Source organism: Akebia trifoliata, chromosome 5, assembly GCF_017979445.1.
Source record: "Akebia trifoliata isolate Shusen 1 chromosome 5, ASM1797944v1, whole genome shotgun sequence".
NCBI classification, from domain to species: domain Eukaryota; kingdom Viridiplantae; phylum Streptophyta; class Magnoliopsida; order Ranunculales; family Lardizabalaceae; genus Akebia; species Akebia trifoliata.
The window spans coordinates 20,177,852-20,191,299 of record NC_141379.1 but is presented as its reverse complement, the minus strand read 5'-3'; the positions used below and the strand labels follow the sequence as shown (position 1 = coordinate 20,191,299).

Sequence of the window (13,448 nt, the reverse complement as noted above, 5' to 3'; positions counted from 1 at the left end):
ATTTTCGTATCAAAAAATAAACCATACAAAAAGTAAGTCAAAAAACTCCCCTAGCCTCCCATAAACCCTAATTTTGAAGTCTCAACTCCTTACCTAGCATCCATACCCCAACTTTAACTCAAAAAACACCTAGAAACCCTCCAAAACACCTCAAAAATCTATTAAAAAAAATTAGAAAAATTCAGAAGTAGATACTTTATTTTGGAGATCCAAAACGAATCCGGTGACAGAATGAAGCGAGGAGTGCTGTACGAAAAACTATTCTATCAGATCTGAGGGAACAAGACCGTTGTCTTCGTAAAGGTAAAGATTTAAATTATTTCATTGATTAGGTCTTTTTAGGAATATAGTTCTATTTAGGAATTAGTAGAGACTGGTGTTTGTTGGACGGGGTTGGTGCTTAACACCTTCTAACCCCGTAATGTGATCTCCGAACTCAGTTATTTTTTAAGTAGATTAGTTGTTTTTATTCGTTTAAAGTCGATTTTTGGTTCATAGACCACAATAACTAGGTGGCGACTCCCAAACCTCAAAGGTCAAAAGCGGATTTGCGCACCGCGCGGATCGATGGCGCTTTCAAATAGAATGGATAGGGTCAGTGGCTTCCAGATTGATTTTACCACCACAACTTCAATAGGTTCACAATATGTTCCACATGCCCATGCTGAAGAAGTATTTGTAAAGTCATTCCCACGTAGTTGATTTGTTAGATTTAGCAGTAGACGAAATCGTGTCTTACGAGGAAGGTGTAATACAGATACTTGACAGGAGAGTAAAGCAACTCAGATCCAAATCTATTCCTCTAGTCAAAGTACTGTGGAGACATCACGACATGGAAGAAGCCACATAGGAAGAAGAAATAGAAATTATGGCATCCTGCCAAACGCTAACACAAATCCCAAGGTCACCTCGAAGTTTGGACATGGTTACCTCTGTTTATGTTAGCATTCTACGGAATTCAAAAAGAATTGGCAAGCCAAAATCCAACAAATCCTACATATAGAAATGTACCAAAAGTACACAAGATATAGAAGATGTTAAATTGCAAACAACATAGAGTTAGATTAGAGTTGTGCCAAAGGTAAAAATATACATGCTTACTCTCACTCTAACATGGACCTAATATCTCAATCCAAAAATTACATACACCTATTGGGACAAACAAGCTCCTAGGGAAATTAGTCTCAATACTCACCAGGTAATGGACTCTGGTCGTCGGTATAACCCACATGATGATCCTCGCTCGATGGCTCTACGACTGCCTCTCCAGCTATAGGTTCTGAAGCTAAAAAAATAGGAAAAAAATGGTGAATAACAATGGTTACTCAGTAGGTCCACTGACAATTCCTACTAATAACCTTATCGAAAATGATCGAATAATCATACTGAATCATTTCAATACATGCAAAATTTTACATAAGAAACTACGATTAACTGGTACATATAGGTAGGGATGAGCAACTAAGTAGTTTAAAATTTTTACATAACATCAATCATCAATACTCACTACACATTTTCATTCTTATACAAATATAATTGATGACATTTTTTTTTATAAATAGTATTGTATTCATGAAAAATGACCAAATCGGTCGAATTGACCAACCTGGATAAGCCCTACAAAACAGTGTTATTCACTAGTAGAGCCGCAAATCCCATCCCACTTGTACAAAAAATTCTCAAAAAATAGACCCCTAAACTCCTTATACACTTTAGACCAACAAATGATAAGACCTAAGATAGACATGATCATGTCTAGACACTCTTTTTGTTTCCCCACGAATATACACATATTCCTATCAAACCACACCCCCAACAAATTGTGAAAGGCGCAATAGTCCAAAGCAACCACTTTGTGCTGCCAAACGAATAGCCAATTGATGACCAACTAATAAAGATATCCTAAACTAATTTCGGTAAGCATGTTGAAACCCCATATAACTTAAGAAAATGAGCCCAAATGCCATGCGAGAACTTGCAATGAATTAAGAGGTGATCCGATAATTGTCCATTTTCCATACATAGCATACAACAACTCGTTCCGTTCCATCCACGACACATCAACAAATCCATCATTTTATCATTCCTAGCACTGTCGTCCACGTGAAGAAAGTGACTTTGCTTGACACCTTTGGATCCCAAATTGAGACATGAGGAAAAAATGAGTCCCCATTATTGCATAAGGATTAGTAGAAAGAGTGTACCGAAAATCTTCCGTCCTTGCTTGCAGTCCAAATTCTCTCATCTTTTCTTCCCTTACAAAAAACGATACTTGAAGCCTCACTGACTAACCTATCAACTTCTTGAAGTTCCAAGTCATCAATGTCCCTTCGAAGTCCAAGATCCCATGCCCATCCTCTACCCATCACTTGTCAGACGGATGTGATTAGTTGCCCTTTCTTCGAGGATATGGAGTACAAGATTGGGAAAACCTCCATTAGAGGCCGATTGCCACACCAAGTGTCTTCCCAAAACCTTACTCGGTTGCCTTGACCCCACTCTGAATTTTATTCTCACATTGAATAGTTGGATGATCTTCATGATGCTCTTCAACAACCCGCATCCATATGGTTGTATGGTTGTTCCACTTTCCTACCCCATTCGGCTCAACTTGTACTAGTTTTCTATAATTTGTCTCCATAAGCTATTCTCATCGTTCCCAAACGTCCACAACCACTTGCCCCTCAAGGCCAAATTCATCTCCCTGAGTCTCCTAATGCTGAGGCCACCCTATTTCTTAGATGAACAAATTTGTTTCCAATTCACAAGATGATGTTTTTTATTCCCAACTATGTTATGACATAGAAAGTTACGAAACAACTTGTCTAACCTTAGTTCTAAAATTCGAGGTATTAAGAGAAGAGAGAGAAAATATATTGGAATACTAGAAATGACACTTTTAATCAACATCAATTTACCTCCCTTCGAAAGATAATTGGCTTGCCATATTGCTAGTTTCCTTACGATTCTTTCCATTATCGGGTCCCAAATTGCCACCCTCCTATAAAGGGCCCCCAGAGGCATCCCCAAGTAGGACGAAGGAAGACTGCCCACCTGTCAAGCCAACAATGCTACCAGAAGGATTGCACATCTAACCAAGCCGACTAGAAACACCTTACTTTTCTTCGTGTTAATTGGAATACCGGACATCACTTCGAAACAACACAGTAATCCGCCTAACCTCTTTGTCTGATCTATGGAATCATCCAAGAAAACTAAAGTATCATCAGCGAATTGGATATGTGAAATGGTAACCGTGTCTACCCCTGCTGAGAACCCTGAGAAAGATCCGCTTGCTACCCCTCTTTCCATCATCTTACCAAATGCTTCTACCACTATGATAAATAAGAAAGGTGATATGGGGTTCCCTTGTTTGAGGCCTCTCGAACTCCTAAAGAAACCGTGAGGCGTTTCGTTCACTAAAATCTAGTAAAAGGGGGAAGTCACGCACGCCATAATCCATGTGATCCAGTTCCTACCAAAGCTCATATTCCCTAACATGTATTTCAAAATTTTCCAATTGACACGATCGTAGGCCTTCTCAAAGTCCACCTTGCACACCACACCCACTTTTCCTGATTTCAGTTTAGAATCAATGCACTCGTTTGCTATTAGAACTTCATCCAGAATCTATCCCCTTTTGACAAATGCACTCTGATTACTCCCTATGAACCTTTGAATAATCCCTTTCAATCTTCTATCAAGGATGCTCGTGATGATTTTGTAACTAATGTTCACGAAGTTGATAGGCCTCAGGTCTTTAATATCTTCAGTTCCCGCCCCCTTTGGAATTAGAGCAATGAAGGTACAGTTGGAATCACGATCCAGCATACCCTCTCTAAATAATTCATTAATCAAAGCGATGAAATCATGTTTGATGATCTCCCAATAGATTTTGTAGAACTCTACTAGAAAATCATCTGGTCACGGTGTTTTATCACTCTTCATGCATGAGATAACATCCCAAATCTCGTTTTCTTCAACAAGTATTTCCAGCCATTCGCCTTGTGCCTCAAAGGTTCTATGAAAACGTAGCAAATTAGGTTTCGGTCTGTCACTAGCTCCATCGGTATATAGATCTGAATAGAAATCTACAATCCCCTTTGCAGCCACCTCTTCTCCTTCCAACCACTCCCCATTCACACACAGCCTCGTGATGCGATTGTTTCTACCTTGGGCATTGGTCATGTAATGAAAAAATTCTTGTTACCATCCCCTTCTTTAAGCCATCTAATTCTGTATTTTTACTTCCAACTGATCTCTTCCATAAATGCCATCCGTTGATACTTCTTGTGAAGGTTCAATATCGTTGTCCTGTCATTTATCAAAATCGGATTCATCTCCTTCCTATGATCCAGATCTTCGATTCTCAAAATAATGTCCTTTCTTTGTGTATCCACTCTATCGAAGGACTCTTTGTTCCATTCTTTTAATGCCATCTTTAACGCCTTCAACTTTTTCCTAAGACCTCCCATGTTGTTCCTATAAATGAAAAACTTCTCCACCATTCAATTATCAATTCAAAATAGAATGGGATGGGACCCCTGTTGAATGACCATGTTACCAACTGAATAGGGTAATGATCAGACCTTGGATATGGAATAGTCATCTGGGAAATCTGGCAAAGGATCGAAGTCCAATCCTCTGAAACCAAAAATCTGTCTAATCTGTTAAGGGTGGGTACAGCTTGATGGTTGGACCAAGTAAAACTTCTACCTTGGAGCGGAATGTCCATTAAATTATTTCGGTTCACAAAGTCCCCAAATCTCCTCATCCTGGTTGTTATCCTCAATCCTCATTATTTCTCACAAGCAAACCTAATGACGTTAAAGTCTCATCCCAAACACCATGAACTGTTCCAGTAGCTGTTTGCGTCGTCCAACTCCTCCCAGAATTGTTTTCGCTCCCAATCTCTCATAGGTCTATACACTCCCGAGAACACTCAACTGTCTACCTTTCCTATACACCGACACAAAATAGATACAGAAAAAGCTTCCACTAGAAAGTCTTCCACCTTGATCAATCTCTTGGCCCATTATACTCAAACATCGCATGTTGTCCCATTCACTGTAAGATGTTTCCAACCCACGTTCTGCCCTTCCCAAATGTCACGCATTACCACCTTATCCATTTGGTCCAGTTTAGTTTCTTGAAGTGTAACAATGTGTGGTTTGTGTGCTTTTAGTTATGCCTTAACCGAAGCCCTTTTGGCCCCATTGTTGAGGCCACGTACATTCCAAGAAAGAAATCTAATCGTTATTAATAACCTTGAGTTTCCTCCTACTCCTTATGACTAGGGATGGTCCAGCCTTGATCAAAGCCCCTGACTTGTGTAGTTCATGGACCTCTTTGGCCAATATAACTCTTATTTTCTTCACTTTATTTTCATCTACCATCTCAACTTCTTTCCCTTTACTCAAACGTTCTTGTTGTAATGTCTGTTCTTGATCGAACTCTGTCATCAAAATTAATTCCATTTCATCCCGGATAATAGCTTGTTCCTCATCTAACAGATCCTCCTCTCTGATCACTGAATCATAGCATTCATCGATCTCATTCCTTCTCTTGAGTGCTAGTTCAAACAAAACACCAGCTCCTTCTGCCTGACCTTCTTTAGATATTCTAGCAACCCAACTGATCTCACTCATATTACGAATAATCCAATCAGCTAGAACTTCAATTGTTTGATTCTTCGACTTAAGCTTTCCCTGACTCATCGAACTCTCCTCTACATCTACCATGTCTAAGGGGATGGTATCTATTTCAGCTTCCATATGTAATATTTCTTCTGTACCAGAGCTAGGGTGTTTTCATCCAAAAGCCAGCTCCCCACTACAGCATCCATTTCACCAATGATCCGAGCCTTCGACTGACTATATTAGCTATAGAAAACCTCCATGTACCCAGGCAGACTGTTCTCCCTACCTCTGACCATCTGTCGATTCCTATTGTAGCACCTCAAAACCTTCTTATTGAGTTCCATCTCTAAATAACCGATTACACACCGTGAACTCCTCTTGTACCAGTGCCATATCTCCCCCATGGTTTGGCATTATCTCTACAATTTCTACTTGATATCCAGTCTTCTTTCAATTTACTATTAGGGAGGCCATGGTTACATCAAATCAAAGTTATCCCTTCCACGCTGCACCAGAAGGTCAAGTTTATCAAGGATGGGCTAGTAATTACTCTTCATGGAGATGCTGACATTATAGGAATTGTAAATAGTACTGAGGCCAAGAATGAGCCACTACTTGAAATCCAGCCAGAACAACAAGGAATAGAACTTAGCGGGTTTGAATTCGAGAAGATCTGCTCAGTTCAATGGGATCACTCGGTGAAAGAATATTTCTCTATTGAGAACACCTCTAACTGTTATATGGCCAATATGTTCAAAAAAATGATATTTTTCCCGGGTATGAGCTTAGGTCGCAAGCAACAAGGTATCAAATAGGCACCAGTGATTAAAGAAGTAGTTGGCACATTCGGGTTAGGATATAAGCCTACTAAGGAAGATTGGACCCAATACTGGAAGACAAAACGGGACAAGGCAATTGCAAAAAGGCAAAGGCACACCACAGATCTCATTAAAATGAAGCCATATCGAAAGACCCTCAATGGCTATTTTGTGAAAGAAGGAGAAGACTTCCATTACTGTGGGTTCCCAGAACCGTTCATTGATCACATCACAGGTACTCGTCTACCGGGGTTTGAAATTTTCTTTGGCATGGAATGGCCTAAAAAGGAAGTAAGCACAGAAGTTAAAGAGAAGAAAGTTGAAGACTGGCAACTCGATCTGGATTCTCTCAATATAGATCAACTATTCATTGAAGATCACAGTATCTTAGTGTTGTCAGTTGAGAAAGGGATCCCAAATCCTCAATCAGTAATCAAACCCGATGTTGGGTGTATTTCAAACTATCATGTAATTAGTCATGTGTTGCACGTCAAGGCTGGGTCTGTCAGTCCCATTAGTCATGTTCAGCCTGACATGCCAGTTGAGTCCTTTATTTCTGTTAAGTCAAATAAGTTAGTTGTTTCTGTTGAGTCTGTTATTTCTAATGAGTCTGTTTTTCCTGCTGAGTCAAGTGAGTCTGTCAAATCTGCAATGAATCCTATTACCCCATCTCCTTTCAATGAAATGAAAGAAATTTTTTATTACCCCGAGCGCAATAATAATTTAACTAATAATCTGGTTTCGAAGGAAGAATCTTCTGACAAAGAATCTCCTCCTAAAATAATCAAATTACTTGAATAAGAAAATGAATGTCGAGCTCAACCTCTAATAGAGGAAGTAGAGGTTATCAACCTCGGAACAAAAGAAAGTCCTCAAGAAATTCGGATTGGGGTCACTTTATCTCCCAATGAATGCAAAGGGATAATAGACTTGCTCAGAAAGTTTAACGACATGTTCGCGTGGTCTTACGAGGATATGCCGGGAGTAAGCACAGATATTGTTCAACATCAGATTCCGTTATATCATGATGCTCGACCAATCAAACAGAAACTTCGACGTATGAAGTCGGAATGGACTTTGAAAATTAAAAAACAAGTTACGAAGTAGATTAACGCTGGATTTTTTGAAGTAGTAGAATACCCTGAGTGGATTGCCAATGTCGTCCCGGTGCCAAAAAAAAGTGGAAAAGTCAGGATGTGTGTGGACTTTATAGACCTAAACAAAGCAAGCCCAAAAGACAATTTTCCTTTACCACACATAAATGTCCTAATAGATAGTACAGCAGGGCACGCTTTGTTGTCCTTCATGGATGGATTTTTATGGTACAATCAGATAAAATGGATCCTCGAGATATACAAAAAACGTTGTTCATTACACAGTGGGGAACCTTTTGCTACAAGGTTATGCCTTTTAGTTTGAAGAACGCTGGAGCTACCTATCAAAGAGCAGCCACGACTTTACTACATGACATGATACACAAGGAAGTCGAAGTCTATGTAGATGATATGATAGTCAAATCTAAGGAACGACTAGGGCACGCTACTGAGTTAAAAAAGGTTCTCACAAGGATTCAAAAGTACCAACTCCGCCTCAACCCACAGAAATGCGTATTTGGAGTAACTTCTGGAAAACTGTTGGGATTCGTGGTCAGTCAAAGAGGGATCGAAGTAGACCCTGTGAAGATTAAAGCTATCCAAGATATGCCACCGCCTGAGACTGAAAAATAGATTCGAGATTTTCTGGGCAGAATCCAGTATGTTAGGAGATTCATCGCTCAACTCACCAACGTCTATGAACCCATTTTCAAACTTCTAAAAAAGAATAAACCAACAGTTTGGAATGAGCAATGTCAAAAGGCTTTCGACCAAGTCAAGGAGTATCTCTTGAACCCACCTATTTTGGCTCCACCTACACCGGGTGAACCACTTCTTCTTTATCTGTCAATCATAGAAGAAGCTATGGGATGCATGCTTGCACAATATGACAAAGATACTCGCAAAGAGAGGGCTATATACTACATCAGCAAAAAGATGTTAGAGTATGAACGAAAGTATTCTGCCCTCGAAAAAACTTCCTTAGCACTGGTATGGGCTACTCAGAGACTCCGGTACTATATGTTGTCTCATTCAATTATCCTGTTATCTCAGATGGATCCTCTCAAGTATCTTTTCGAGAAGTCGGCGTTGACAGGGAGAACCGCACGATGGTTATTATTACTATCAAAGTTTGACATCACGCATGTTACACAGAAATCTATCAAAGGGAGAGCTGTAGTAGAATACTTGGCAGATCACCCTATAGTAGAAGGAATAAGGCATGTTGATCAATTCCCAAATGAGAACATCTTGCATGTTAAAGAAGAACCGCAGAACCAAACATGGCAGTTGTACTTTGATGGAGCCGCCAATCAAAATGGGTATGGAATAGGGGTAGTTCTGTTTTCTCCGGAAGGATGCCACATTCCTATCGCTATTAAATTAGTCTTTTCAAACACTAATAACACAGCTGAATATGAGGCGTGCATCGCTGGGCTCGAAGCTGCTTTGAACTTGGGCATTACAAAAATTGAAGTTTTTGGGGATTCAGCCTTGGTCATACATCAGTCATTGGAAGAATGGAAGACTAGGGATGAAAAATTGAAACCTTATCATGAGTATTTGTTAAACTTAGTCAGTAAGTTTAAAGTTATCCTGTTCCAACACTTGTCAAAGGAGGGACCTTTTGACCTACTTCTCTTGGGGTTTATGATTTGGTACGAAAATAGGGTGTGAGGACCCCTATTTATAGATTTTTTTAAGGGATAAAATTAGTGTTTAATTAGAATTCTTTTAGTTAGAGTTGTATTTTAATTAGAATTATTTTAGGTAGAGTTGTATTTTAATTAGAATTATTTTAGGTAGAGTTATATTTTAGTTAGAACTCTATTAAATAGAGTTATTATTTAATTGAAACTCTATTAGGGTTTTGACTTTTTGTCTTATTTGATTGAATTTAAGATTTTGACTTTAGTCTTAATAAATTGACTTTAATATCTTGACTTTAGTCTTACTTAATTGACTTTAATTTTGACTTTAGTCTTATTTGATTCACTTTAATATCTTGATTTCAGTCTTGCTTGATTGACTTTAATTTTTTGGAGAACCCCCCTCTATTATATCTTTAATTCTTTGGACCCCCAAATGGAGGGGTCCTTAAAGAAATATCTTGCAAACCCTCAACAATTTTTTCCGAGAGCCTGATTGATCGATTTTTTTAGTTCAAAATTTTGAATTAATTTCATTAATATTTCACTTTAATTATTTAAAATTTTATTTATTAATTTTGAAAATTTTAATTATAAAAATTGTGAAATTACCATATTACCCCTTGAGAGGATTTTTCGTGTTTTAAGTCGGTTTTTGATGTTCTAGGATGTTTTAGAAATAATTTTTCGTAAGGAATTCAATGGGAATGTTGGTTTTTATCATTTATGAAATTTTTTGTGTGAAATGATCGTGAACTTTATGAGGGGCATTTTCGTAATTTTGTCAAATTCTATGAAAATTGGCGAAATGATTTATTTGGTTTCAATTTGTTGTTTTATGTGTTTGAATGGGTTTTATTAAGCGTAATGTAGGCTCTAAGGATATTTTGATGTTAGGGGTATTTTGGTCATTTTTTAGTAATTTTTATCGTGAAACTCTTTTTGTTTGAAAAATGATGATTTCTATGTTTCTGGAGTCGTATTTTCCTAGCATAGCATGGTTTCTACAGTTTTATCAGTTCGAGATACCTCATCCAGATTTCTGAAACATTTCTGGTAACAAAATAAAGCAATGGAAATAACATATATCATTGGGAATCATTACGATCAGGTTGACGAGTTGATTAATCAGGCGGATGCAAAAATGGGGTGTCTATAATTAGTTATAGAAAACCTCCATATACCTAGGCAGACTGTTCTCCCTACCTCTGACCATCTGTCGACTCCTATTGTGGCACCTCAAAACCTTATTATTGAGTTCCATCTCTAAATAACTGATTACACACCGTGAACTCCTCTTGTACCAGTACCATATATCTCCCATGGTTTGGCATTATCTCTACAATTTCTATTTGACAAGCCATCTTATCCAGACCCCTAGCCCCAACAGCTTCCTACTTCATCATGTCCTGAATGAGTTCTCCTTATAGAAATACACGACTGAAGGATCCTGTGGTGCCCCGCCAAACACCAACACAAATCCCCTTGTCAAAACTCGAGGTACTAGGTGGCACCTTGAAATTTCGGCATGGTCTCCTCTGTTTATGTTAGCATTCCAAGGCGTTCAACCTGCACCTGATAAACGACAAACAATCATGCATATAAACAAACAAAATATAATACTAGTGGAAGCCTATATATGTCTACTAACGTACGATAGATCAGAGTGCGAAAGAAGAAAATTTATATACAGGATTATACAAAGATTCCTCACTCTAACAAAATTCCTAAAACTCAACACAGAATCCAAAATACCTCTAGAAAAACTGACACTACTAAGGGATATAGTCCCAGTACTCACCAGGTAACGGACTCTGGTCGTCTATCTGACCCACCAAATGGTCTCCACTCGTTGGTTATACGCCCGTCTCGCCAATTGTAGGCTCTGAAGCTAAAAAAAATAGGAAGGAACGGATAAGTAACAATGGTTACCCAATAAGAAAACAAACAATTTCTGCTAATAACCCCTCCTAACATGAACGAATAAATATACTGGATCATTTTAAAATATGAAAAGTTTTACAGAAGAAACTACGATTAACTAGTACATATAGCCAGGGATGAGCAACTAAACATTTTAAAACATACATTACATCAACTAACAGTCCTCATTATAGTATTTTCTTTATATACAAATCTAGTTGATCAAATAGAAACATTAAACATGCATTTCATTTTATATATCAAAGTAAGGCAACAGATACATAATACACTATGGTGGAGTATTGGAATTAAAGAGTTGGGATTCACAACTGGATCTCTCACAGTCGGGACATGATGTTGCAATTCTTCTCTAGCTTTTAGTTCTTGATTTTGTAGTCGGTCGCTGCACTTACCACGCTTAGTTGATCATTTATCTGGCTCAGGCTGACCAATTGACGTGATCTTAAGCAATGGGTCTCTTTTTTATGTGTCAGAACGTTCGACTACTATAGATTGTTAGTGATCACTGACTAATCATTTTCGTCTATGCCTATCAGGCGTGCATGTGATTCCCAAATATACAAATCATTCGTATACGACCACCTTTACATTACAAGTTCATTGATAAAGATAAAAATGAATAACCCAGATTCCAATTGTGACTCCACTCTCATACGCGTCTCATACCATGTATGAGCTTGGTGGTCCCTACCGTACATCCCAAGATAGTACACCACTCCGGATGATATGACGCACTATCCCTTCAGGCATTTATAGACTCTTTAACAGTTCACAAAATAACTATATATATATTATTTTCATTTAAAAACAAAAGAGAAATTAACAATACAAGGTTGAGAATGGATATCCAGTTTCCTACCATGCAAGTGTAGCCAACCGGCTTAAAATAAATAACGGAACGGAAATGTAAATAGTGCATCACGCTAACAGAAAGTAAATAAACATGCAACCAGTAACATTATCCCTGGATATCCGTTCACTAACAAGTTATTATCGAAGCATCTTGTGAGTGTTCTAAGGTCATCCCAAAACCAACTCTATCTCAAGGGAAACAGAAGTTGTCGGCAGGAGTGAAGGATCCACTGTCAGCTACTGACAGAACAAAAAGCTTAAACATTTATCGATGGCAGAAGCTTAAACTTGTTGGTTCCACCGATGAACAACCTATCGATCCCACCGACATCCACCGATAGATCAAAATGGGAAAAATTTTATCGGTGGCAGAAGCTCTAACTTGTTGATTCCACCGATGAACAACTTGTCGGTCCCACCGACATCCACCGCCAGAACTAATTGAGAAATCATCTCTCGGTGGCAGAAGCATGGATCTATCGGTTCCACCATTATAATGTTCATCGATCTCACTAATGACTCTTGAAGGTTCCACCGAGAGTGCTTCCGATAATATTCAACGGTAAGATTTTCGATCGTTAAGTTTGGTCGGTGCCATCGACAGGAAGTCGTTAAGAATAGTTTCTATAAAAGAGAAGCTCTAGGCTTCATTTCTTTTTTATCAATAATTTCTGAGTTAAGCCCAAGCGAATAAGTACATTTCAAAAGGCTTAACAAAGTAAGAAGAATCGTTAGGTGAGGTCGAAATCATGCACATCAAGCTACTTCATCTGAGTTGATCAAGCTTCACTTGCTTCATCCTTCAAGCATTTACATTCTAACATTGAGCTAGACGAGGAGCCAAAGATGAAGAAAGTAGTGAAAAACAAACTCACCTCATTCATCATAATTGTGAGTTTGATTGTTTTGTTTTAAATTTCAAAAATATTCTTGTAATAGTTTACTTGATTTCTTCTTCAAAATCAAGCACTTGATTGAGTTGCGGACTCAAGTTGAGTGATAAAGGTTGCTGAGTTCCCGAAGTATAAAACTCAGACATTTTGAGTGGGTGTGGTTCACTCAATCTTAGGATTACAAAATTAACCCCGAAAAATTTAATGTACGGTTTAAGGTGAACCAAAAATCTCAGTTTTAGTAAACACCGAAGAACCATCAATTGGGGTTCTCTTGGGAGTGGACGTAGGCACAGTTGTTGAACCACTATAAATTGCGTGTCCTATGTTTCTCTCTAATTTCATTATCTTCATACAAATCTGAATGTATATCATGATTGACCATTGCTTGCATAAATCTTTTGTTCCATGAATGATTTGGTGAATGTATCAATAGAATGAATTCATTAAAAATTCAGTCACACTTGAGTGTACACATTTAGAAGAATTTTTAAACAGTCCTATTCACCCCCCCCCTCTAGGTCTCTATATTGTCAAAACCTATAATTTCAGATTGGAT

The 13,448-nt window shown here is 38.2% G+C and overlaps 1 protein-coding gene across 1 annotated transcript; it reads right to left on the bottom strand.

Annotated features, from left to right (window-relative positions):
• Window positions 1-1,184: 1,184 nt before the first annotated feature.
• On the bottom strand, window positions 1,185-3,315 carry LOC147401615 (uncharacterized). Its single transcript, XM_086444422.1, has 3 exons — window positions 3,097-3,315; window positions 2,919-3,054; window positions 1,185-1,285 (listed from the first exon to the last, which is right to left on the bottom strand). Exons 1-3 carry the CDS (start codon window positions 3,313-3,315, stop codon window positions 1,185-1,187), a joined length of 456 nt encoding a protein of 151 aa, XP_086300548.1.
• Between the last annotated feature and the right edge of the window lie 10,133 nt (window positions 3,316-13,448).